At 42.5% G+C, this 11547-nt stretch overlaps 1 protein-coding gene across 1 annotated transcript in view; it reads left to right on the top strand.

Annotated features, from left to right (window-relative positions):
* The first annotated feature begins 4752 nt into the window (after positions 1-4752).
* Positions 4753-11547, top strand: part of fgf10a (fibroblast growth factor 10a) — a 30489-nt gene continuing 23694 nt past the window's right edge. The window contains exon 1 of the mRNA XM_063011780.1: positions 4753-5065. Within this exon, the coding sequence (XP_062867850.1) occupies positions 4753-5065 (313 nt within the window). The remainder of the gene's footprint in view (positions 5066-11547) is intronic.

The following is an 11547-nucleotide window of genomic DNA, read 5'->3' as shown; positions in this document are numbered from 1 at the left end:
AAGTGAAAACGAGTTTGTGCTCCTAGAAGAGAAAGCGGTGCGTCTCTTGTGTTATGAGGGCGTGTCTGTGGTAAAGGAGGACAATATAAATGTAGATATACGTTACAAATATACAGAATAAATTTGGCATTTTGACACCAAACAGAATTTAGTCTCCAAGAAAAACAACAAGAAAAACTGCAATCACAGCAGGATACGTTACAATCGGCCTTTTGAGGGACACCACAATGCAGATGTGGCCCTCGCTGAAAATGAGTTCAACACCCCTGCTGTAGAGGAACGAGAACGTCTTCTTATCACTGATAGTTGATCCGTGCTTGATTTTTATAACAGCAGCACAATTGCTGGCAGGTCGTCTGTGTACTTCGTCATCTTGTTACTACTGTTTACTTCCCTTGTATGTTGTGCAGCGCCCTCCGTTGATGATACATCCTCAGTTCCATTAAAAACTGGTGCAAATTATAGCACCAAGGTCCTAAAGAGCCTGAACTGAACCAGTTCGAGATCCGTCATTTTGGTCGAAAAGATCTATCTGTGTCCGTCAGGGTTCCTCCAGGAGCAGAAGATAATCCGACTGCTCTAAATGGGCCCCTACTTGTAACTAAATAAATGTGAGTGTGTGTAAGACTGGAATGGACTGATGCTGTTTAGGATTTAATCTTGATTTGGGTTTCCAGTCGACATGCATTCCGGTACACTCAACCTAGCTACGTTAGCATCGTAGCTTGACAGCGAAACTAAAGACGCCAACCATGCCGCGGCTGATTGAGAACATTTGGAATAAGTGGAACGTGATGTTTCGTTACCTCTTGATGCATGAAAAATAATCCAGGTAAACAAGTCCACAAAGTTTCGTCACTCATCCAAGTGACTTCTTCCTGGGATAAGTGATGAAACGTTTCAACTCGTGTCCAGATGAACTGATCCAACCTTGTGGAGATGTTTCCTTACGTTTCTTGTTAAATGATCCAGTTAATTAAGTTCTGCTACTGCTGATGCACTTGTACACAAAGACATTCTAATGGAGGTGATACATCTTGTAAACCACAGTGGAACCAAATTGCCACCGTTTTTTATTACTTTTGATGCTTTGTTTGTGTTGCCTGGGTTGTGTTAAAAATCATTAACAAAATGTGGGTCGCTTGAAACTGAGTTTGAAAACCTGCATTAAAGCATGAATAAAGTTTGTTGCTGATCACATATATACTGATCAGCCATAACATTAAAACCACCTCCTTGTTTCTACCCTCACTGTCCATTTTATCAGCTCCACTTACCATATAGAAGCACTTTGTAGTTCTACAATTACTGACTGTAGTCCGTCTGTTTCTCTGCATGCTTTGTTAGCCCCCTTTCATGCTGTTCTTCAATGGTCAGGACCCCCACAGAGCAGGTATTATTTAGGTGGTGGATCATTCTCAGCACTGCAGTGACACTGACATGGTGGTGGTGTGTTAATGTGTGTTGTGCTGGTATGAGTGGATCAGACACAGCAGCACTGCTGGAGTTTTTAAACACCTCACTGTCACTGCTGGACTGAGAATCGTCCACCAACCAAAAACATCCAGCCAACAGTGCCCCGCGGGCAGTGTCTAGAAGGTTAAGGTCTAGAAGATGAGCGACTCAAACAGCAGCAATAGATGAGCGATCGTCTCTGACTTTACATCTACAAGGTGGACCGACTAGGTAGGAGTGTCTAATAGAGTGGACAGTGAGTGGACACGGTGTTTAAAACTCCAGCAGCGCTGCTGTGTCTGATCCACTCATACCAGCACAACACACACTAACACACCAGCACTATGTCAGTGTCACTGCAGTGCTGAGAATCATCCACCACCTAAATAATACCTGCTCTGTGGTGGTCCTGTGGGGGTCCTGACTATTGAAGAACAGCAGAGAAACAGATGGACCACAGTCAGTAATTGTAGAACTACAAAGTGCTTCTATATGGTAAGGGAAGAAGACATTGCCAAGGGGCAAGTTTAGTACAGCCAATCCACCTTCTTCATATTGTGGATATGTTTTAAAGTCCCTTAAATCACAAACACAATGTACTGTATGTATGTACAGTGGGGCCAAAAAGTAATTAGTCAGCCACTGATTGTGCAAGTTCTCCTACTTAGAAAGATGAGAGAGGTCTGTAATTTTCACCATAGGTACACTTCAACTATGAGAGACAAAATGAGAAAAAAAAATCCAGGAAATCACATTGTAGGATTTTTAAAGAATTTATTTGTAAATTATGGTGGAAAATAAGTATTTGGTCAAACACAAACAAGCAAGATTTCTGGCTCTCACAGACCTGTAACTTCTTCTTTAAGAAGCTCTTCTGTCCTCCACTCGTTACCTGTATTATTGGCACCTGTTTGACATCGTTATCTGTATAAAAGACACCTGTCCACAGCCTCAAACAGTCAGACTCCAAACTCAACCATGGCCAAGACCAAAGAGCTGTCGAAGGACACCAGGAAGAAAATTGTAGACCTGCACCAGGCTGGGAAGAGTGAATCTACAATAGGCAAGCAGTTTGGTGTGAATAAATCAACTGTGGGAGCAATTGTAAGAAAATGGAAGACATACAAGACCATTGATAATCTCCCTCGATCCCGTGGGGTCAAAATGATCATGAGAACGGTGAGCAAAAATCCCAGAACTACACGGAGGGACCTGATGAATGACCTGCAGAGAGCTGGGACCAAAGTAACAAAGGCTACCATCAGTAACACACTACGCCGAGAGGGACTCAAATCCTGCAGTGCCAGGCGTGTCCCCCTGCTTAAGCCAGTACATGTCCAGGCCCATCTGAAGTTTGCCAGAGAGCATATGGATGATCCAGAAGAGGATTGGGAGAATATCATGTGGTCAGATGAAACCAAAATGGAACTTTTTGGTAAAAACTCAACTCGTCGTGTTTGGAGGAAGAAGAATGCTGAGTAAACACCATACCTACTGTGAAGCATGGGGTGGAAACATCATGCTTTGGGGCTGTTTTTCTGCAAAGGGGACAGGACGACTGATCCGTGTTAAGGGAAGAATGAACGGGGCCATGTATCGTGAGATTTTAAGCCAAAACCTCCTTCCATCAGTGAGAGCATTGAAGATGGAACGTAAAAAGCATTTCAAGGTCCTGGAGTGGCCTAGCCAGTCTCCAGACCTCAACCCCATAGAAAATTTGTGGAGTCCGTGTTGCCCAGCGACAGCCCGAAAACATCACTGCTCTAGAGGAGATCTGCATGGAGGAATGGGCCAAAATACCAGCTACAGTGTGTGCAAACCTGGTGAAGACTTACAGGAAACGTTTCACCTCTGTCATTGCCAACAAAGGTTATGTTACAAAGTATTGAGTTGAACTTTTGTTATTGACCAAATACTTATTTTCCACCATAATTTACAAATAAATTCTTTAAAAATCCTACAACGTGTTTTCTTGGATTTTTATTTCTCATTTTGTCTCTCATAGTTGAAGTGTAGCTATAATGAAAATTACAGACCTCTCTCATCTTTCTAAGTAGGAGAACCTGCACAATCAGTGGCTGACTAAATACTTTTTGGCCCCACTGTATATTGTCTATTTATAATGAGCTCTAAAATGCACTTCACTGGGTGAAGCTCAGATTTCCCAGAGCTTAATTTATTGCGGCATCATAATTTTACTGTATGTTGCATTTGCTTTGATTTTAAATCCCAAGCGAGCACTGGTGAAAACACCAACGCTTACACATAGACTGTTTTCAAAGTAACGCTACTTTTACTTAAGTAGGAATTTCGGTGGTGAGCGAACGAGGGGAAAAGTTCCAGGTGTCTCTGATAAGGCTCACATGCCATGGGGGTCTGCAAGAGGCAGCAGGAGGAAAAGTGGGAGAGAGTGAGAAAGAGACCGACCGAGAGAGAAAGAGAGAGAGAGAGAGAGAGAGAGAGAGAGAGGGAGAGAGAGAGAGCAACCCGACTGCCCGGGCTTAAGTCAGCTGGACAATTTGGGGCTCACGAGTAAAAAGGGAGGGAGTGGAGGAGGAGGGGCTGAGAAATGGAGAGAGAGCTGGAGAGAGAGAGAGAGAGAGAGAGAGAGAGAGAGAGAGAGAGAGAGAGAGAGAGAGAGAGAGAGAGAGCACTAAAAGCAACTGAGAGAAACAAGAGTGAGAGATAGAAGAAGAGTCAAGGAAAAATGTTGTGACACACACCCACTCGCATGCACACATGCACATGATCTTCAAAGCTGAGGGCTTTTCATAGAGTGCCTATTAGCAGAGAAGATTACATCTGGGGGCCTGGCGCTGGATAAATAAGGTGAGAAGAGAAGCAAGGGCTCAGTCAGTTCAGAGGCGGAGACCTGCTCCACCTTAGGTTCCTCACTCCACTGAGAAGCATGCTCAGAGCGAGAGAGGCTCCTCGACTTGAAGGACTTGCTTGCACAGAGACACGGGGATTACACCAGCTCTTGGAGTCTATCGAGAACAGACCTGGCAGATCGAATTATCCTGCGTAGGACATTTTTCCTAACAGGACCTTTTTATTTTTGACTTGTGGGTTCGTTCATCCTTCACAGGGACACTTTGAGACTCGGAGTTTGCGCATTTCTTTACACGGTTATGGATGTTGACGCATTCCTTTCAGACACGAAGGGAACCGGGTCTCATCTAGGAAGCGTAACTTGCACAGGACGCTCAGTGCACGCTCACTTTTTTCCCCCAGGCATCTCTCCAGCATGTTCCACCTTTCTGTAAGGCTCGTCCCGGTCCTCCACCCTCTAGTACAATGTGCAAATGGGAAGTGACTAAAACCGCCGCAGCCTGGTTTCATCCGTCCTGCCTGTCCTCGCTGCTTCTCCTGCTCATACTCGCATCTTCAGCCTGTCTGCCCGTCGCTTGCCACGATGCCCGCTCCCACAGGGCGGCCAACTCTTCGGTGTCGTCTTCGTCCGTCCTCGTGGTGGGCCGACACGTTCGCAGCTACAACCACCTCACGGGGGACGTGCGGCGTCGGAAGCTCTTCTCCTACCAGAAGTTTTTTCTCAGGATTGATAAGAACGGCACGGTTAACGGCACCAAGAGCAAAGACGATCCGTTCAGTAAGTAGAGCATTAACGTGCCTCCACTCTCACTCTATTTCTCGTGCTTTTTCCTTCTTTTTCATTCTTGCATCCACATGTGGGACCTATAGAGGCGAAACGTTTCCCGGGATATGGCTCGGTTTACCTTACCTGAGCTTGCGGTGGCACCAGATACGTGTTTGCGTGTACGTTTTTGAGGGGTTAAAAACCAGCAACATTTCCCTTAGCGTACATTTAGTCATAACAGAATTCCTGGAATCTATTAACATTACAAGGGAGCCCTCGCTGCCCCCGAAATCTTTAAATCACTGAACTGCGCCACAATTATTTTCATTATCATTAACATCACAGCTATAAATCAAAGGGCTCCGTAAGCTGGCGTATGTGGAGTAACTGGTATTATCCCAGGACATCTTGTTCCAGTTTTAACAGGCACTGGATTTGATCCTTTCTTACTATCTTGAAGTTAGTCTCGGGCTACCGGATTAGGGCGAAACACCTGGCGCGCACACGTCTTTACACTTTTCCGTGGCTGTGTTATGCCAACATTGGCCCTAATAAAAAGGGCTTTGCCATATGGAGCCCATGTGCATGGGATTTTATTACAGAACTGGAACTCTGTGAGACATGGCTGCGGGTCGTTCAATTAGGCAAGTCGCCTCTTAAAAAGAAAGACTCCTAAATGAATCGATAGATCGGTAGGTAGGTACGAGGGAAAATAAAGTGCTAAATTACAGGCTAGAATAATATCACTAATTAGAAAAATACAAAGGTACAGATAACAAGCGAGCAACAGGAATGAAGGTTTTGACAAAATAATTATAACCCATTACTAGCGCAATGCCAGTTTCCCGCTCAAATGTTCAGCCCTGAATAATTATCATCTCTGTTTATTAAATTAATTCACATTTTATACGTACAAAACTAAAATATAGCGATAAATCATGACCAGTTTGACTTGATGTGCCTGTTTAATACTAAGTTTGTAAAGAACATACATAAAAGTTCTTTTTATTTCACTGCTGTGTGTTGTTCGGTGAGGGGTGGTTTTGAGGTTAGTTTGGGGTCTAAGTGATTAAAATCTCAATTAAATACACAATGGTTTCCTGGAACACTTCCCTACCAAGATAAACATTACCATTTAACACTTAAATTGCTTAAAAATTAAATCTAACGACACTATAATAAATAGGACGGACTTCTGATGTGCTTTCAGCTTCATGTTCTTGTGCAATATCTTCAATAGAGCACTTAAGATGAGACATGAGGCTTCGAGGAATTTATAGACTGTAGATACACTGCAGATGTTGCAATGCTAAATTTGTCAACATGCTCCTAATACACTACAGTGACGAGTTCTATTCCATGTGGGATAAACTTGATTGGAATTACTTTTATTTGATCAAGCTGAATTCAGCCTTCTGAGTACGAAGACCACCGGGTCATACTGATGAGGTGACTGAGTGGCTATATACATATCTATCGCCTATAAAGACCCCAACTCCGTGCACAATAGGCATCTCAAAAGGTCCCTGCCAACTGCTAACCACATGTGAATGTAACGCGGCTGTCATTAGCTCCCACGGGGAGCTGCAGGCACAAACCATGCTGGTAAATGTTCCAGCCAGATGCGTTCCGAGTTTCAGAGGGGATTTCGCCTCTCGTCTCGATGCCGTCACATTAAAAGCACGGACGCAACACAGCCTGCGGGATGCCAGAAACGATGAACCACTCAGGAATGATTTCTGCACAACAGATTCGGACTTTCAGAGCGGACCACAAGGTAGCACTAGTGCTCTGTTAAGTCCTGTAGAAAAGGGACTAACCCGGTCATTAAGTGTTTGGTTTGCACAACAAGCACGTCTGGTTTGTTTATTCTGGAATCAGGAACCATTGTTGATGCCTTACATGCCTATTAAGATTAAGATTAGGACTGGAATGCTACAGCATTATATACCTGCAAGATCTCATGAAAAGTGTCTCATAAGATGTTTGTCTTTAAGGCAGCAATATCCAAACTTTACCTACTAATTAGGAACTTCAAATTTGAAAGTATTTGCATCTGCGTTTGATGAGAATGTGCAGGCAGAATAACCGCCTCCTTGTTTCTACACTCACTGTCCATGTTATCAGCTCCACTTACCATATAGAAGCACTTTGTAGTTCTACAATTACTGACTGTAGTCCATCTGTTTCTCTACATGCTTTGTTACCCCCTTTGGTGGTGTGTTAGTGTGTGTTGTGCTGGTATGAGTGGATCAGACACAGCAGCGCTGCTGGAGTTTTTAAATACTGTGTCCACTCACTGTCCACTCTATTAGACACTCCTACCTAGTCGGTCCACCCTGTAGATGTAAAGTCAGAGACGATCGCTCATCTATTGCTGCTGTTTGAGTCGGTCATCTTCTAGACCTTCATCAGTGGTCACAGGACGCTGCCCACGGGGCGCTGTCGGCTGGATATTTTTTTGGTTTGTGGACCATTCTTAGTCCAGCAGTGACAGTGAGATGTTTAAAAACTCCAGCAGTGCTGCTGTGTCTGAACCGCTCATACCAGCACAACACACACTAACACACCACCACCATGTCAGTGTCACTGCAGTGCTGAGAATCATCCACCACCTAAATAATACCTGCTCTGTGGTGGTCCTGACCATTGATGAACAGCATGAAAGGGGGCTAACAAAGCATGCAGAGAAACAGATGGACTACAGTCAGTAATTGTAGAACTACAAAGTGCTTCTATATGGTAAGTGGAGCTGATAAAATGGACAGTGAGTGTAGAAAGGAGGTGGTTTTAATGTTATGGCTGATCAGTGACAGCGACAATTCGCACTGCACTGAAAAGTGATTTTCTCAGTGTCTCAGTATAACGGACCTAAACGTTTGCACACGATTCTGAAGTTTTCTAATTACTGGACATTATTACTAGTTTAAAAGTGACCTCCTGCACACTAAAACCTGATCAGCATTAGTTTCCCAACATATTTCTACACCTGTTTTGTAGTGTAAGAATTACGATGAGCCATTCCTCGTTCCCAGGTACACACTCATACTGGAATCAGAAATAAACAGGACTATTTGCTTGTGACTGTGAGATTGGTACGGTCCGGTCTTTGTACACACCAAGTGTTCTCTACTCGACTTTAGTTCTAAAGTCCCGCTCTGTCCCACCACTCTGTACAAAAGACCTGTCTATGTGCAGGTCTGTAATCCTATCTGGGCCATATTGTTCGATTTCCCTTTCAGAATCCATCTGCTCAGTATCACTTTGTGACTCGCATCTCCCTACAGACACCTTGCTGAATCGGGCTTAGCAAACAACAACATCACTGTTGCCTGGTTTACTAAATAAAACGTGCTTTTTTTATGATGATTACACTGTTAACTGGATTTTTAACAGATTAGGGTGGATTGATAATCGAGTAAACAGAAGATCTGAATCAGAATCAGAGGGTTTGTTCTTGCTCCCTGTTCCACTTGTTTAAAGAAGTGTGGCAGCCGTCTCCTGGTAAAGTCCACATGTTGCTTTAGTTTCCTTCCACTTCCTAAAGCTAAAGCCCCAGTAGTGAGTAAAAATAAATACACGAGTGAGTGAGTTCAGGGAGCGCAACCACATTGTATGTAGTGTTTTAGGTATCGGCACCAGACCCACCACAAAACCACCCCATGACAAAAGGAAAAAGAAAATAATTAGGGCTGTCAAACGATTAAAAATTTTAATCGCGATTAATCTCAGAATTTCATATAGTTAATCGCAAATAATCTAATTTTGGTGGTTTTAATGTTATGGCTGATCGGTGTACATACGCTAACATACACCAAAACTCATTCACAATCAACACAGTCTTGTTCCCTGGGTTCTGACAACTCATACTAGTGACTATATTACTTGCATCTTTGCACAATATTGGATTGTTTTTGCACCTTATTCTCACCTTATTCTACCTGCTGCTATATAAACCCTACGCTGCTAACTGGATATCAGAATCCGTTTTTATTAGGGCTGTCGAAGTTAACGCGATAATAATAATAATTAGAGATGGAACGATCGATCGGCTATGAATCGGTATCGGCCGATTTTTAATCAAAATATGCTATCGGCGATCGGCCGATATTTCCTAAAAGTAGCCGATCCGATCGTGTGATATATAAAGACCACGTTAAGTTAACAGCTCAGTGGATCGATCCAGACTTTGAGCTACGAAGCGCCAACCATCACATCACCATTCATCAACCATCGTACAGAAACCATCGTGAAAGCTCATACGATGTAATTTTGCTGATTGTAATATTTACTTTAAAAAGATAATTCAACCCGGTCACATCTGAGTCGATTCTATCAGCACGTTATATAAACTCCTGGTTCACTTTGGTAAATCGTGAGCGGTTCTTACTTGTGATGTAGATGAGAACAGAAAACGTTACAGAGCCAATCAGAGGCAAAAGTTTATTCATTACCAAATTCGTTAGTTCAGGATCATCGGCTGAACTTTTAGGATCATCAGAAAACGTTTAGCTCCTTAGACGGAACGAGTCTGACTCGGTTACAGATCTGTGGTAATAACAGTTTAATGAAGCTTTTTAATGTAAGAGAGTCACACAGAATGTTGTGTAGTAGCTGGTGTTTATTTAAAACCACGACATTTAATTAATAACAGTAAACACGGAGAGAAACTTACGCTTCGCGAAAAGTTAATCGACTCGTGAATCACTTTAAGCGATACAGTGAACAGATCATTTCTCTTAAAGGCACAAACACACACACACACACACACACACACACACACACACACGTGCTGCTCCGGTTTATCTTCACTGTGAGGTTTTTTCAGACTGAACTGGATAACATTAAACCTGCGTGTGTGTGTGTGGTCAGTTAGACTAATGAAATATGTCTCCTGTGGGTAAAAAAAATAATTGTTTGATGTACTTTATTTACTGCTAAATTTGCAACACTACCCCCTATCGGAATCGGCTATCGGCCGATATCCCTGAAAGGAGATCGGAGATCGGAATCGGTGCCAAAAACCCTGATCGGTACATCTCTAATAATAATAATGCGTTCCAGTGTTGCCAGATTGGGCGGTTATCCGCCAAATTGGGCGGATTTTGTTGGAAAACAATTTAATAGCATTTAAATAACACTTCTGTTTAAAAGAAAATATTCAGTTTTAAGAAGCACCAGCATTGTAGAAGGTTATTAAAAGTAAAGTCAATTTTCAATGCTGATTTGGCTTAATAGTGTTGGTCAGTCTGTATCATATTCTTGAAATGATAAAGTATTGCAAAGGAATATCTTTGAAATTCTTCCTCATAATGTTAAGGTTGCTATATTTTGGTTTTTCACTTGTCAGGGAAAATTAAGAGAGAAAAAAGCTTATTATTATCATGTGTGTCATATATATAATTTACGTGATCTGCGTATCACGTTACCACTGTACATCACTGAGCTGATATGTGTATCAGGTGACCAGCGGGTAACGGCGTGTTATGTTTAAGTGTGATGCTCCAAGTTGTGGATTAAGCAATAAAGACAAACATGTTCTCCACATAACTAGTGTCATTTGTATTTCGTGGTTAAGTACAAAACATAACAATGCGGGTCTTCGTGATGTAATTCTACATGGCACTCACTGCCTGTATAGGTACATTTTTCCTGTGTAGAATTTGCGTTAACGGCACTATTTTTTTTAATCGCGTTAAATTGAGATCGCGTTAATGTGTTATTATCGTGTTAACTTCGACAGCCCTAAAAATAATAAATAAATAGATAAATAAATAAATCTCAATAAGGGACATTTGGAGGATGTTTGCCGAGACAGTCACAATATAGACTTGTTAAACTCATCAAACAGACTCCCGGTCCTCCCACGGACACTCGGTTCCTCACATGTCATATAAACATTTAGAAAGTGGATTAGCTACCCTAAACTGGCCCCGAGAGCTAGTAAGTAAACAAGAGTTTTCGAATGACACCCAAACCTTCACAATCACAACCAGTATGAGGCTAATAGTAAGCTGATTGTGTTTGTCTCCATTATAGGGCAAGCCATAGCCTAGTGGTTAAGGTACTAGACTAGTAATCAGTAGGTTGCTGGTTCAAGCCACACTACTGCCAGGTTGCTGCTATTGGGTCCTTGAGCAGTCCCTCAATTGCTCAGAGTGTACACTGTAACTGTAATGTAAGTCGATTTGGATAAAAGTGTCTGCTAAATGGCGAAAATGTAAAATGAATAAAAATGAAACCCAACGCTCGTTCCACACATCATTTCTTTTCTTTATGTTGATGCTGCTTCCCATATGCACATAAATTTGGTTTGAATTACAGCAAACATGCAAGTAAACAGAGATTTTCACCAGACTGCGGTGAAAGTTTAGTGCATATAAACAATTAATTAGAAATCCACAATCAGAATAAACAAACTGACCTACATTTCAGAGATGCCAAAACATACGCAAACCCGGCCTGCTCGACTCTGGTCTTGCTTTACGTTTCTC

The sequence above is a fragment of the Trichomycterus rosablanca genome, chromosome 16 (genome assembly GCF_030014385.1).
Source record: "Trichomycterus rosablanca isolate fTriRos1 chromosome 16, fTriRos1.hap1, whole genome shotgun sequence".
Taxonomy (NCBI): Eukaryota; Metazoa; Chordata; class Actinopteri; order Siluriformes; family Trichomycteridae; genus Trichomycterus; species Trichomycterus rosablanca.
This window is presented reverse-complemented; position numbering and strand designations above follow the sequence as displayed.